This window comes from Suricata suricatta, chromosome 17 (genome assembly GCF_006229205.1).
Source record: "Suricata suricatta isolate VVHF042 chromosome 17, meerkat_22Aug2017_6uvM2_HiC, whole genome shotgun sequence".
NCBI lineage: Eukaryota > Metazoa > Chordata > Mammalia > Carnivora > Herpestidae > Suricata > Suricata suricatta.
In genome coordinates this window covers 13,292,503-13,307,382 of record NC_043716.1, presented here as the reverse complement: position 1 = coordinate 13,307,382, position 14,880 = coordinate 13,292,503, and the positions used below count along the sequence as shown (strand labels likewise).

Genomic DNA, 14,880 nt, shown 5'->3' with positions numbered 1-14,880 from the left:
AATGAGTCCTCCTGTCTGTCTCTCCCCCTGGCAGCAAGTACTACGAGAAGGAGGCGTTACTGGCAGATCCTGTATTTGGCCCCATCTTGGCCTCTCTTCTAGGTGAGCCTGAGAATAGAGAGGCCAGTGCTGGGCTGGTGGGGGCCAAGGGATAGGTGCTGAGGGGGCACCATGTGAGCTGACTGACCCTGTCTTCACAGTGGGACCTTGTGCCTTGGAGTACACCAAGCTCAAGACCACTGATCACTACTGGACCGACCCCTCTGCTGATGAGCTGGTCCAGAGGCACCGTATCCGGGGTCCCCCTAACCGCCAGGACTCCCCTGCAAAGCGTCCAGCCCTAGGAGTAGGTACCTCTCTCCCCACCCCTCGTACTTATCCAGGCTCTGCCCATGGACCTGCATGGATGGGTAGTTTGCCCTCCATGTCTTTGCAGACACAACCTGGGCCTTGAAGATGCACCAAGTTAGTGGTTACCTCAGAAGAGCCTTTTATCCACCCTGGCACTTACATAAATGCCAGGAACTGGTCCATGGCTGGAGAGCAGAGGGTAGCCAAGAGCAGAGCCAGGACAGAATGGACCCCTGGGTCAGCTAGAGGGTCTGTGTGGCATCTTCGCAATCTCTGAGGCTGATTCCCAGGGCTGGGGGCTGAGCTGTGCCTTTCTGCACAGATTCGGAAGCGGCATTCAAGCGGCAGCGCGTCAGAGGACAGGCTAGCTGCCTGTGCCCGTGAGTATGTGGAGTCCCTGCATCAGAATTCAAGAACACGGTTGCTCTATGGCAAGAACAACGTGCTGGTGCAGCCGGTAAGAAAAGTTTAATGCCCACCCCTCCTCTCCCTCTTCTGAGGTCCCCAGGATTGGACCCTTCCAGTCACATTTGTCCCATTCCTCAGGGGCTTGACTAGAGAGAAGGGGGAGAAAGAGGCCTGCCTCTCACTTCACAATCATAAGCCTTGTGCCCAGCCTTGAGTTGGCAGGAGGCAGGAATGGCATCTGCCCTGGCTAACTGAGAACCAGGCTGTCCAAAGGTGGGAAAGGCAGCCAGAAGGCAGGGTGAACACCCAGCTTGGGTATGGCTGGCCCAGGACATACCTGGCATCCAGGAGACTAACAAGATAGAGCCAATAGCAGCAATAGGCCAACCAGGGAGAGGAGGTGCCCACATCTGCATGTGGCTCGTGTTCTCCCCTACTTGCTCCTGGACTCCATTCCAGAATCCTGTGACTGTGCTAGGCAGCCTCCCCCGCTCCTGCCTGGAGCTTATTTCCCCTACGCCTCCCCTGGGAGCCTCGGCCCCTCATCACTTCTGCCTTCTGCCGTGTCTCCTCCCCATAGAAGGAGGACATGGAGGCTGTCCCTGGCTACCTCTCCCTGCACCAGTCTGCAGAGAGCCTAACTCTGAAGTGGACGCCCAACCAGCTCATGAATGGGACTCTGGGGGACTCCGAGCTGGAGAAAAGGTGGGGGCTCTGGGACTCCCTCCCAGAAGCCCGGGAAGGGTGAGGGGGGGCCTGCCTGGGGAACCGGGGGGAGTGGACAGACTCAGCTTACTCTGGGAGGCAGGCCTCATTCCTTATCCTGATGCCAAGAATTGCAGAATAGGCTGCCTGGAGAAATTCCCAAGCTCTCTAAGATCAAGCCAGACCTGGCATGAAGAGGTTTGCCTGAGCCAAGCTCTAGGCAGCTGAGACTGCTGGGCTCTGTGCCATGACAACACGGGGCCAGAGGGACATGGCTGGCCGAGGTCACTTCTCGGCTATGGTCCTCCTGTCTTCAGGGTAGTTTCACCGGTATTGGTGGTGGGAGATGAAAAAAGCGGGATAACAGGTCTTGGGACACAGTGACACCAATTTGGTTCCTTTCCAGCGTCTACTGGGACTATGCCCTGGTTGTGCCCTTCAGTCAGATCGTCTGCATCCACTGCCACCAGCAAAGTGAGCCTCCTTTGTCCTGGGTACAGGGTTGAAGGGAAAGAGACTGCCTTCTCCCAGCCACATGCTGTGCATGGCCCATTGGATGTCCTGTCCTCCTGCTGTCTTCCCCATGCTTCATTGTTCTCCTGCCCAAGCGGGAGGCCTGGCCACCTGGGCTGTGGTGATGGCCAAGCGGTCTCAGGGAGGCCGAGCCTCACTCACCCACGTATACCCCACAGAGAGCGGCGGCACGCTCGTGCTGGTGAGCCAGGATGGCATCCAGAGGCCGCCACTGCACTTCCCACAGGGAGGACACCTGCTGTCCTTTCTATCCTGCCTGGAGAATGGGCTTCTGCCCCGAGGACAGCTAGAGCCCCCGCTCTGGACCCAGCAGGGGAAGGTACCTCAGGGCTTGGAACACTCTTCATTAAAGGGATGTGTGAGGGGGGGTTCCCTGCTCACCTTCCTTCCTTTCTCCACATGGAGTTCTTAGAGGCTGCCTTGGGTGGGATCCTGGATCAGACTCTGCTCTGCACAGGCTGACCACCCTTCCCTCCACAGGGGAAAGTGTTCCCCAAGCTCCGGAAACGCAGCAGCGTGCGGACTGTGGATGTGGAGGAGATGGGCACCGGCCGGGCCACAGACTATGTTTTCCGGATCATTTACCCTGGACACAGGCACGAGCACAGTGAGTATCCCAAGCCTCATGGAGGAAGGGAGAAAGATGCTCAGGGAGGTGGGGGAGTGCAGTGTCCCCCAGGAGGGGCTACAGGCAGGGTCCACTCACTGAGCAGGCCAGTTTGAGAGGAGCGGTTCATTACTCAGCCTCTCCCCAGACCTTCCCCTGCACATCTTCCCTCTAAGAGTCTACCGCTGTCTTCCCTAGCTGTCTTCCCCAGCCTTGTCCCCCGAGGATTCTTGGTTTAGCCGATATTGTACAGTATTCTCTTAGCCTTTCCTTCCCTTCCCCAAGAAAATAATGTAGTGAGATTAGAAATAGAAGATGGAGAATTCTCCATTCCTCCTGGGCCATGGCCTGACCTCCACAGGGCAGCCTGGGTGCAGAATTGGTGCCTCTTTCTGGTCGGTGCAGATGGTTCACTGACTCCTCCAGAGCTGGGGCCCTTCTCAGACCAGCTACTGATGAGAAGAGCTTTAGCTGGAGCGTGGGTGCATCTGAAGAAGGTGAAACTTGGAGCTGCCTGGGGGGCCTTGGGGACAGGGGCTGAAAAGGTAGTTTGGTGCTCATGGGTCCTGCCCTGCCTGCACACCTTTGGGCCCATGGGGCCTGTGTGTAGGTATCTGGTGATACCAGAGTTCCCTTTCTGGTCTGAGTGCTGGTATGCCCTGTAGGCCAAACTCACCGATCTTGGGGACAAGGTCAGAGAACTTACCAGAGCATGAAGCATTTACTGCCAGCCGGACCACCTGCTCCCAGCCGGACCACCTGCTCCCTAAATTTCCCAAGCTGTGCCAATAAGTTGTCAGCAAGTTGTTTCTGTATTAGCGGACAGATTACCCAGACTGCTGCCACACAGCCAAAGCAGAACCAGCCCCAACAGGCTTGAAGGGCACAAGACATGGGGATCCCCTTCCCAGAGGTGCCTAACTAGGAGACATGTCTTGTGTCACAATGTGTTCACAAACCTGGCATTTACTCTTGGGCTGTTGCTCCGCTTAGGTTACTCAGTCTCCGCTTCCCCCCTTTAAGCCTTGGCATTTCCCAGTTCTGGCCACTGTGCTTCAAGGACCGCTTCCCCAGAGGGCGAGCCAGGGCCCCAGGAGCTGAACCCCAGCCGGGTGACTCAGGCTCCTCGAGAACAGTTCTGGGCAAACTTTGGAGAAGTTTGGATTTACAGTCTGAAGAGGGGGTTTGGGGTAATCTTCAGATTTGGTCTAGCCTGACCGTGATGTAAGCTAAAGAATGATCAGGATCCGACTGTCGTTCCCAGCCTTGGCCAGGGCTGGGGAGCTCCTGAGCTGCCTCCCTATCCTAGCTGGTCCCTGTCTTTCATGACCCTTGCTCCCCCGTCAGTTCTCTCTTCTGTTCTTCCTAGAGAGGGTCTCCTCCAGTGGAGCTCTGGCACTGCTGCTTTCCCTCACTTTCTTCCACACTCGCCCCAATAAATGATCCAGAAAGCTCTCCATCCCACATCCCCTTCTCTGTGCCTGGCAGGTTCCAGGCTACCCAGACACTGTTCCCTCCTCATAAGGAGGGAGTCTGGTCCCTCCTGCCTGGACCAGGGTCCTCACGCCTCTGCCTCTCTCGCTGTTCTCTTTGAGCAGTCACTATTAACTACCACCACCTAGCGGCCAGCCGCGCGGCCTCGGTGGACGATGATGAGGAAGAGGAGGATAAACTGCACGCGATGCTCTCAATGATCTGCTCGCGGAACCTCACAGCTCCCAATCCGATGAAAGGTTTTTATCCCTGCCCCTCTCCTGCCCCGCCCCACCCCCTGGCCCACCTGCCACCCACCGCAGGGGCTTGGACGGCAGTGTTGGCATTATGGGACTGGTAGCCAGGGCAGCCCCCCATCAGGAGGCAGGTCAGGGAGGTGGAAAGAGGCGCCGTCAAGAAGAGGGGATGGTTCCAAGAGCTGGTGGCTCTGGGCTCCCCCTCTGATGTAGTGTAAGGAGAGGGCTTCACGCCTGAGAGGGAGGGTCATCTGCTCGGAAGACTGGACTATTGGGAGCCCCGAATGGCTCTCCGAGCACTGTTCCCACTCCTGGGGGTCATGCTGGCAAACCTGGGGCTGTGTCTCTTTGTGCCCTGCTGGCAGGGAAGGCTGGCCCCTCAGCCCTAGACTTAGCCGGAGCCCCGACTTAGCAGAAACAAGCTAGAGGCACTAGGCCCCTCTTGTTGGGGGTGGAGGCTGGACACGAGAATGAGTCCCGTGGCTCAGGTGAGGTGCTGGAGTCACCGTGGAATGAGACCCGGGGCTGGGTTTACCAAGCAGGGCTGAGGGCTCCGGCAGATACTGCCTGGTGCTTAAGCAAGAACTCTGGAAATAAATGTGCCAGGGATATAAGATAGGTGTTTCCCACCTCCACAGAGCCCAGAATCCACGGGTGCAGAGGTCCCTTTGTTGTAAACGACACAGCACAGTGCCCACAACCCCTCAGCTTCTGTTCCTCTGTCTACCACCCATCTTAGCACAGAGCTAGGCTGGTAGAGAGGGAACCCCACTCTTTTTTAGAAAATGACTGGCCAGGGGAACTGAGAAGGCTAGGCCAGGATGCTCAAGGGAAAATTGGTTATGAAGGGGCTGGGGCCAGCTCTCTCAGAGTTTAGGGGAACTTCCCCATCCCCACCAGTTCCCATGCCACAGAAGTCATTTCTTCTCCCCTTTCCCTGCCCCTACAAAAGGTAGCTAAAAATATTTACACCCTCTTATGCTTCCACAGACTTCTGCCAAACAGCCCAGTTCCTTAGCCCAACCACCAATGCAGCCATGGGTCTCCCTCTCCCTGGGAAACCAAGTCCATGGCCTAGCATACATGGTACACCCTCAGCACAAACCATCACATGCCTGCCCTTGTGCTTCCCCTTCCTGCCCCCTGGTAGGACCCACAGGCCAACCCAGGCAGGAATGCAGGGGAGCCCACCGTCTGGCCCCTTACAAACCTGGGCTCTGGGCTGATGCTTATTTACAGGATAACAGACTGTGAGCAGTGTGGGAAGGCTGGGTCAAGAAGAACAGGGACCCCCAGGAACTGATATCAGGCTTAGGCTGGGGGTCCCAGCAGAGACCCTGTCCTGGAAGACTTGGCACCAGGAAGCCCGTCCCCAGCTAGTCAAGGCTGAGGCCTCCAGGGTCAGAGAAGCCTCCATATGCATGGAGACCCAAGTACTCAGGGCTTGTCTGGGCTTCCTCTTGAGGAACTCAGGAGCCAGACCAACCCAGTAGGTAGCCCCTGGGCCCCCAGTACTTGGGAAAGGGGAGGAGGCATAAGAGGAGAATCGGCAGGTGGTTGGGGATTTGATGCGGGAGCCCCCACCTCCACCCCAGTCCATAATGACAACACTGTTGAGTCTGTTCTACTAGCCGTTGCTTCTCAGGCCTGCGACATGCTTGACTTGTGCATGTGACTCAAGTGGCGGGTGTCCAGACTCTCCTCCCTTTCCCCCACCTCTCCTCCTTTTCCTGCTGCCTCCCCACAGAGCAGAGATGCTGTTCACTCTAATTCTGCTCCAGGCCAGGCACCTTTCACTCGGAGTCTTAGGGGCTGTGGGGTTCAATCACCCTGATTGTTTTTGCTTCACACTTTCCTCATGCTCAGAGGAGAGAGTCAGAGTCAAAGCTAGCCCAACAGACCCCTTCCCCCACCCAATGTCCAGCCTGCTGCCCCTCACCCAGTTACTCCAGAGCTGCAGCCGTCTGCACTGGGTTAATTCAGAGATGCGGTGTTCAATGCTGGCTGGGTTCAGCTCCTTCCTGGAGAATTAAGGTGAAGAGCATTGACCCAGGAGTCTTGCCTTGGTTGGGCCCTACTTTCTGGGCATGAGCTTGTTTCCCTGTGTGCCCCCCCTCCCCTGCCTCCCTCCTCTGCACCAGTGGTGCCCCCACCTCCCCGCCTGTTGCCTGCTTGCCTGCCTGGCTGGGCTGCTCCCACCCCCCTCTTATGACTGGCCTCTCCCCTGCCTGCTGCAGGGCCATGAGCTGGGCTCCTGCCCCACCCCACCTGCATTTGTCCCCTCCCTCTTCCCACTTTCGGGCATGGCTTGCAACTCCTCACTCCCAGAGCCGCAGCCCCTCTACACCAAGTGTGTTCCCTTAATTTGCCTCCTGGTGGAGCTGAAGGGCCAGATATCTACAAAAAATCCCAACTGTGGGTCTGGGAAGAGAGCCTCAGGCCAAGACCAGGCATCCTTTGATGGGGGTAGAGGGGGCTCAGCTCAGCCCTCCCCACCAAGGCGCACTCAGCGCTGGAGTCTGGCTCCCACAAAAACCAGTCCTAGGTCTGCTCCAGACTCCTGGCAGGACCAGGGCCCAGGCTGTACTTCATAGGAGAAACTGCTTGAAAAGTCTGTTCACATGTCTCTCTTTCCGCCTACTTCCCTCTTCTGTGCTCTCCCCTCTCTCCTGGCATCATCTCCTGGCCCTTGCACTTTCTTCCCTCACTTTGCTTCATCTTTGTGACTCACTGGACCTGCCAGAGCCCCCTGTAAGTGGTGTTCTGCCCCACTCGGGCCCTGGGAGCTCTGAAGGGTCTTGAGTTCTGATTCAGACCAGCTAAGCTGGCGGTGTAGATGCGTCCAAGGAGCCATCTTCTGAGGCTGCACCTGGCACATTCTTCTGGACGGTAGAACTGTGTGCCCAGCCACCACCTCCACAGTGGCCTGGCAGCCCTGGGAGTCTTGCCCCTCCTGCCGGCTCACCTGTGTGTTCGGAGGAGGCCACCATGCTACATGCAGGCAAGGCAAGGATGGAGAGCTCCGGAAGAACGCATGTGAACTGGAGCAAGAGCTCCTGGCCTGGGCGGGGAGCAGTGCCCCTCCTTAACCACGAGATCTAGAACCCCCAGAGGGGAGGTCTGGGGACTAGGACAAGTGGCTCCGGGATCCTCAGGAGCGTTGAGCAGGGAAGACTCCAGGTGCGGAGAGGTTCAAAGCTTGCAGCACTCCAGGCACCTTCCCGCGCATCTCAGAGTTTGTCCAAGAGGACTGGGCTGAGTCCTCAAAGGCCAAGCCAGCGAGTGGCGTTTTAGAGAGCTGAGGCTTTCGTTCCTTCTCTTTTCTCCTCCCTCTAGAAAAGCAAGTGTTCATTCCATTGCTACTAGCAAGTTGGGGAGAACAAACACACTTACCCACGGTTCAGTTCAAGCGGAAAGACTAGGTGGCGGGTGGGAAGTGTCAGGCCCCCTCTCTCTCCACCGTTTGCACTTCTGGGCTCCGCACCAGGCAGGCACCACCCCTATGGATTGCTACCAACGGGTGACTTCATGCTGCAGCTCTGGGCACAGAGGTGGGCATGCTACGGGGTGCTTGGGGGCGGAGGCCTGCCCGGCCCTGACCAGGGCCCCCTTCCTGTCCTCAGATGCTGGTGACATGATCGAAATGCAGGGCTTTGGGCCTAGCCTGCCAACCTGGCACCTGGAGGCCCTATGCAGCCAGGGCCCCTCCTGCCTCTCCTGCTCCCCCAGCAGCTCCCTGTATGCGGCCCCCAGCCATTGCAGCTGTGTCCCCGACCGGTGAGTGGGCAGGGCCCAGAACACCAGCTCTCTGTGGGTGTGTCTCTGGGCATTCTGCCCTTAGGGGCTGCGTCACTTGTCTGACAGGGTGGCCTCAAGTTGGACAGACCTGGGTTCGAATTTCACTTCTGCTACCTATGTGACTTTGGCAAGTTATTGAGTCTCTGTGAGCCTCTACGTTTCTGAGCCTCAGTTTCCTCATCTGTAAAATGGGAATAATACCACCTGCTTTGTAAAGTACCTATAAGGATTAAATGAGGTGTATGACTCCTATGAGTGCCCAGAGCTGTGCCTGGCACCATGGTAGGTACCCAGTACTTGTGAGCTCCCCTTCCCTGATTCTGCCATCAGGCTGTACATCTGAGGACACACACCAGACATCTGGACATCTGCCATGTGCCAGGAATGGTCACATGGCAGCACTCGATGCTTTTGCGAGCTGTTCTCTTTTATCTGTTACTCCTAATGCCCCTGAGGTGGTTCTTTCCATTTTCACATGAGGAAACCCAGATTTGCCAACATGAAGTGAAGTTAGTTGTTCAAGGTCCCTTGGGTGGTTGGGGGCCAGACTGGGTTTCTAGGGTGGCTGGCAGACAGAGGGACCCCACAGACATGCTGCTGGGCTGTGGATCCTGCTCTTCATACCATCCGAGCACCTTACGTGTTCTCAAGACAAGATGTCCTCCTCTCTCAACCTCCCTCCACCAGAGGGGCCATTGCCACTCCTCTCTGAACCAGATTATTTCCCCAGGCTGCCCCTCAGGCTGCTGTGTGAGAGCATGAAGAGGCAGATCGTGTCCCGGGCCTTCTATGGCTGTGAGTGTAGGGTGAGGCGGGGTCATGAGGGGTGGGGGCTGGGGAAGGCACCACTTGATGGTGTTCTGGCTCCCCCTGTCCCCCACAGGGCTGGCCTACTGCCGCCACCTGTCCACAGTGAGGACCCATCTGTCCGCGCTCGTGCATCACAACATCATCCCTCCTGCGCGGCCGCCAGGAGCCTCAGGCGGCCTCACCAAGGATGTGTGGAGCAAGTATCAGAAGGATGAGAAGGTGCACACTCTGGGGAGCCAGGGCCAGGGGCTCAGGGGTAGCAGCAGCGAGTGCACAGCAGCCTGCTCTGGGAGCAGCTTTCTTAGACCAGATGGGCATTCGGGAAAAATGTAGTAGGGCGGGGACTGATGGCCTTAGAGCAGCCCAGGTCATGATAGGATCTCAGACACTGGGTCTGTGGATTTCCATGGGAAGGGGACTGGACTGGTTCTTGTCTGCTTCCACATTATTCGGAAATGTGGGCAAATCTCCACATCTCTCTTGGCTCTGTTGCCTATCCCAAAGGAAGAGAGGTTGAACTGCATCTCATCCAGCTGTAATCTGGGGCAGCGGGGACGTGTCCATCCCAAAGCAGAGTCTGTCTGGGCTTCAGCAGAGTGACTGAATCACTGCCCCCAGCCCCAGCTCTTCAGGGGATGAATGGAGATAGGGGCACCCAGCCAGGCCCCAGTTACCGGTGGGGGCTACATGACCTTTACTTACTGGGTCCCACAGAACTACAAGGAGTTGGAGCTGCTACGGCAAGTTTACTACGGAGGTGTGGAGCACGAGATCCGGAAGGATGTCTGGCCCTTTCTGCTTGGCCACTACAAGTTTGGCATGAGCAAGAAGGAGATGGAGCAGGTAAGGGGACCCCCCCTCCCGTGGGGATAAGGAGATGAGCTGGGCCAGGGGACCCGAGGGAGGGACCCCTGAAGCCTCGGCCCCTTCCCAGACAGAAAGGAACATGGCAGAGGAAGATGTTAGCAGAGAGCAGCCCTGCAGTCTTCACCCCTGCTCTCCCAGGAGGACACCCCTCCCCCCATGTCACGGTGTGCTCTGAGACAGGTGGACTCGGCAGTGGCGGCAAGGTACAAGCGGGTGCTGGCCGAGTGGAAGGCCTGTGAGGCGGCAGTGAGGCAGCGGGAGCAGGACACGCAGCCGGCCACGCTCCCCAAGTTCTCCTCGGGCAGCAGCATCGACAGCCACGTGCAGCGCCTCATCCACCGCGATTCCACCATTAGCAATGATGTGAGCCTGACGGGACTGGGACAGCCAGGGGCAGGGGCTGCTGGCGTTTTGTAGGAGTCCTGAGCACCAGCCCAACCTTAAGCAGGCACTGGCACTGGAGCCCTGGGGGAATGGCTTACTGTATCCATGTCTCATTTTCTTCTCCTGAAAACCCAGATGACTGTCCCCCTGCCGCCCGTTTCTCTGACTGTTGCAGGAATAAAATGTGATAGTGCACTGTGTTCTGTTTTAAGGGACAAGCAGGGAAAGACGGCTGTATCAGGATTTAGGGAAGCCTTCCTCATAGAGAGATCTCAAGACTAGGGACAGGCAGCCCGGAGTTCAAGTCCCAGGTCTACTGCCAACAAGCTGAATAACTTCTTTTCTTCCAGCCTTGGTGTCCCCTCTCAGCTCTGCTATCCTCTGACTGTGGAGGGTTCACCAAGAGCTATTGGTCAGAGACCAGAACAGCACTCAGGTCCCATTGGTGTCTCCCGGTGAGATCCCCCTCCCTCCGCAGTGTTTTCCGCCCAATGGAACTCCCCAGGCAAAGCTAGTTCAGCGCCTACGTAGTTCTGGCCTCACCCCTGCCTTTAGATGAATGGCAAGTGCCAAACCATGGCTTGGTGGGCTGAAGCAGAAATGACAAGTTTCTTTTTAGGATATTCTTTTATTAACTTACGTTTTTTTCTTTAAAATTGTCTTTTGATAATGTACATTCTTGTCACTTTACTGAATCCTTACTAGCACTAGCACAGAAACTGTAGCAAGACTTACAGAAATATAACCTTGTGCTCCCTTCCATGGGCCCTGTTCTTACTCCCCTATCGTGAGCATCTTCTCTTTCTCTCTGGCTTTGGGTTTTGTAGAGTCCTGAGTCGGAACCAGTGTCCCGGATGCTTAGCCCAGGACCAGCAGTAGCTTTCCTTTACTGGCACTAATCTGAGGCTCTGTGTTGCCTTAGAATCATGGCCTTACCCAATTCTAACCCAACACTTCGTGCTTCTTGCCAAAGTGAAAACTCCTTTTAGTATCCCTTTCCCTACAAAGTCCATATAGAAAAAGAAAACAATTTGTTTATATCTCCTTGATTTTCCCTGGGACTTGTCCACAGCGGCGAGCTGTTTCTGATCAGTAGAACAGGTTATTTCACTTCTTACCTAAGTGTGTGTGAAGCTAGTAGAACTGATGAGGCAATTGCTAGAGAAGTTTCCTGTCTTGTTCTGCTAAGCAGGAAAATAAGGAAGAACTTGTTTTCCTCACACCTCAAGCCTGCCACCCACAGGCTGCCCTAGCAGCCACACGGAGGCTAGGGCCAGCCCTCGGTGCTACCAAGCTCTCCTCACTGGAGGCAGCCTCACGTCTTCGGGTGTGTGTTTGTGGGATTACATGTCACTCACATCCGCGATTGGGTGTCTAAGCTTCTAGCTCCCCTTCCCTGAGCAGATTCCAGACCTGAGCCTGAGCAGGAGCTGGGAACAGGGCACCACCGTGGTGGAACAGCAGCAGTCCTGGAGTGCTTCATACTTTTGTCAGGCCCCAGGGAGAGGCCTGAGGAGGGGGACTGGATAGGGCTGTAGATGATGTCTCCGTGTTTGCCCGGAGCCTGCTTGCTCTCCGCCTGGCCGTGTGGGTTGGAACGGGAGGCTTGGCAATCTGGGGTGGTGGGTGGGGCAGTGTGGAGGCCACGAGGTGGCAGAATTCTCCAGCCCTCTTGTTCGGACCCCAGGAAGGAAACACTGAGCTGGGGTTAAGGTGCTGGAGGATAGGTCTGAGCCCCACCGTCTCTTCACCCCTACCAGGTATTTCTCTCTGTGGATGACCTGGAGCCCCCAAAGCCCCCAGGCACTGAAGATTCCAGACCTGAGCCTGAGCAGGAGCTGGGAGCAAGGCCCCCGGGCACCACCGTGGTGGAACAGCAGCAGTCAGTGGAGTTTGACTCTCCAGACTCAGGACTCCCATCCTCTCGCAATTACTCCGTTGCCTCGGGCATCCAGTCGAGCATAGACGAGGGGCAGAGCATGGGCTTCGAGGAGGAGGACGATGGTGGTGGGGAGGAAGGCTCCGACAGGCCCGTCCTGGCAGCCCATGCTTTCTCTGAGCCCCAGGATCCCAGCCAGGAGAAGGCCTCGCAGGCTCGAGAGCTGGATGCAGGAGAGGAGCTTGTGGCCGTGTGCGCTGCTGCCTACACTGTATGTGGACACTACCCAGGCACTGTTCTCAGCCAGTCCCAGAGGCCCTCCTGACATCCTCGAGGCTTGGCAATGGGCTGGTGGGTGGAAGGTGGGGCTACCCTGACTGTCCTCCAGGGGGCGCTGAGCCCATCTCTCAGCATCCCCAGAGGGCTCTGTTCCCAGAGTCCCGTGGTTCCTGCATTTGCTGCAACCCTTTATGTAGGCACCACTTCTGGCCCCCACCTTACTCCTGAGGGGCCTCCACTCTTTCAGATAGAATTACTGGATACTATGGCCTTAAATCTGCACCGCATAGACAAGGATGTGCAGCGATGTGACCGCAATTACTGGTACTTCACACCCCCCAACCTCGAGAGGCTCAGAGACGTCATGTGCAGGTGCCACTGTGGGGCAGGGTTCAGGGAGGGAGGCAGGGACCCTGCTCTGCTGAAGGGTTAGGTATGGTAGGTGCCCTGCTCCTCTCCCCTGCACTGACGCACACTCAGCTCTGTCTGGAACACTTTCCCTACCATGCCCCACACCCCACCCCTCTTCTTTCTTAGAGGTCTTTCAGACCTTAGCCTCAGCCATCCTTCTCCAGGAAGCCTAGCTGATTGCCCTACCCAAGCGTACCAAGCAGTGAGAGCCTGTTTGTTGTCTGTCCCTGAGCCCCTGGGTACCTTGAGGACAGAGGCTGCGGGTTGTTTACCACTATACTTCCCGAACTTTAGGGTCATGGAAAGGCTGACTTCTGGGTAGCAGGCTGCTCTAGGGACCATCTCCCTAGGGGTCCCTGCGGGGAGTGGAGGATGGCACACAACCACAGTGGCTCTCTTCCCGGCATTTCAGCTACGTGTGGGAGCACCTGGACGTGGGCTATGTGCAGGGCATGTGCGACCTGCTGGCACCTCTCTTGGTTGTCCTCGATGATGGTGAGGGACCAGGCCGGGGGTGGGGGTCAAGAGCATTCCCAGAATGGTATTGGGATTGGGCTGACATCAGCTCGAGAAAGGAAAAGAAAACCACTAGGTCTGGAATGGTGGGAATGTAGGCCAGCCCTGTCCTCTGGGCCCCAGGGCACCCCCTGTGGGATGAGGCTTTGGGGGCCCCTGCCTTGCCGGCCTCACTCCCATCTTCCCTCAGATCAGCTGGCCTACAGCTGCTTCAGCCACCTCATGAAGAGGATGAGCCAGAACTTCCCCAACGGGGGTGCCATGGACACGCACTTTGCCAACATGCGCTCCCTCATCCAGGTGAGGTGTGCAGCTGCCTGTGGGCTGGAGACCAGGCACTGCCCCGCTCATCCGTAACTATAGGCAGGCCGGGGAGCATCCAAAAGTGTCCTTTATGTAGAAGCTTAATTTCTGTCACTTGAAAACCCATTGTTTTCAGTGTTACAAATTGAGTGGGATGTCAGTAGGGGAATACTGTGCCCGTGAAAGTTTCGGTGAGTAGTGCGGGTGACAGTGAAACAAACGCCCAGAAAATGGTATAGTTCCAGAAACAGCAGCTCCCAGAGAGATGGGTGGGGCAGCAGAGGGCAGCCTCCACCCAAGGAGACCGGAGGGGCTTGGGAGCAATGCCAGCAGCTGGCACAGCAGAGGGGCCTGGTGGGGCACAAGGGGTGCTGGAAGAGGCAGGGACAGCTCAGCCCGCCTCCTTTTCTTTACTTCTGCAAGATCCTGGACTCAGAGCTGTTTGAGCTGATGCATCAGAACGGGGACTACACCCACTTTTACTTCTGTTACCGCTGGTTCCTCCTGGACTTTAAGAGAGGTAAGGGGGTGCACTGGATGGTGGGGCTAGGGTCAAGGCAGTGGGAGATCCGTGCCAAAGTCAGTGGTTCCTAACCCTGATTGCACATTGGAACCACATGGGGAGCCTTTTGGAAATGCCAGCATCACGGCCTCACCCAGCCCCAGACTTAATGAAGTGTGGCCGCCTGGACATCTGCAATTTTAAGATCTCCTTAGGTGATTCCAAAATGCCGCCAGCAGTCACCCTAAGCCAATGGTTTTGGGGACTATTTTCAAACCCAATCTTCTCAAGTAGCAAGGCTTGTAAAGAGCGGCTGCGGCGAGCGCAGGTGTGAAGTCTGCCCGAGCCCAGTGTGCAGGAATCACCAAGGAGAAGGGCCGGGTCTTGACCTGGGGCTTGGAACCCTCCACTTGAACCAGGCTCTGTGGAATGGGGAGAATCTTGGGACTTTGGCCCCAGGAGCTCTGTCTCCGCGTTTGGCTTAACCTAAAGGCCCGTGGGGAGCCAGGCTCAGCCTTAGCCCCTAACCGTCCCCAGAGCTGCTCTACGAGGATGTGTTTGCTGTGTGGGAGGTGATCTGGGCGGCCCGGCACATCTCGTCCGAGCACTTTGTCCTGTTCGTCGCCCTGGCCCTGGTAGAGGCCTACCGTGAGATTATCCGGGACAACAACATGGACTTCACCGACATCATCAAGTTCTTCAATGGTAGGAGCTGCTCCAGCCATCCCGGCTGCCTCAGCAGGGGTTTGGGGGCCTCCACTCCTGGCCTGGGAAGGGTTGGAGGGGCTCTCAGAAA

General features: G+C 56.9%; 1 protein-coding gene across 8 annotated transcripts in view; it reads left to right on the top strand.

Moving 5' to 3' along the window:
- Nucleotides 1-14,880, top strand: part of SGSM2 (small G protein signaling modulator 2) — a 41,929-nt gene that overhangs the window by 19,219 nt on the left and 7,830 nt on the right. For 5 of the 8 annotated variants that reach the window (XR_003904340.1, XR_003904341.1, XR_003904339.1 and 2 more), the window contains exons 5-23: nt 35-102; nt 201-346; nt 674-808; nt 1,340-1,464; nt 1,871-1,938; nt 2,157-2,317; nt 2,479-2,605; nt 4,204-4,338; nt 7,959-8,112; nt 8,864-8,928; nt 9,017-9,162; nt 9,658-9,786; nt 9,991-10,173; nt 11,955-12,344; nt 12,600-12,724; nt 13,176-13,258; nt 13,470-13,579; nt 14,006-14,102; nt 14,622-14,789. Coding sequence is in view for 5 of the 8 variants with exons in the window: in XM_029926819.1 (XP_029782679.1) it covers nt 35-102; nt 201-346; nt 674-808; nt 1,340-1,464; nt 1,871-1,938; nt 2,157-2,317; nt 2,479-2,605; nt 4,204-4,338; nt 7,959-8,112; nt 8,864-8,928; nt 9,017-9,162; nt 9,658-9,786; nt 9,991-10,173; nt 11,955-12,344; nt 12,600-12,724; nt 13,176-13,258; nt 13,470-13,579; nt 14,006-14,102; nt 14,622-14,789 (2,615 nt within the window). In the remaining 3 variants the exon portion in view is untranslated. Of the gene's footprint in view, nt 1-34; nt 103-200; nt 347-673; nt 809-1,339; nt 1,465-1,870; nt 1,939-2,156; nt 2,318-2,478; nt 2,606-4,203; nt 4,339-7,958; nt 8,113-8,863; nt 8,929-9,016; nt 9,163-9,657; nt 9,787-9,990; nt 10,174-11,954; nt 12,345-12,599; nt 12,725-13,057; nt 13,147-13,175; nt 13,259-13,469; nt 13,580-14,005; nt 14,103-14,621; nt 14,790-14,880 lie in introns of those variants that run through there. The other 3 variants (XM_029926821.1, XM_029926820.1, XM_029926822.1) reach the window with 2 other exon arrangements.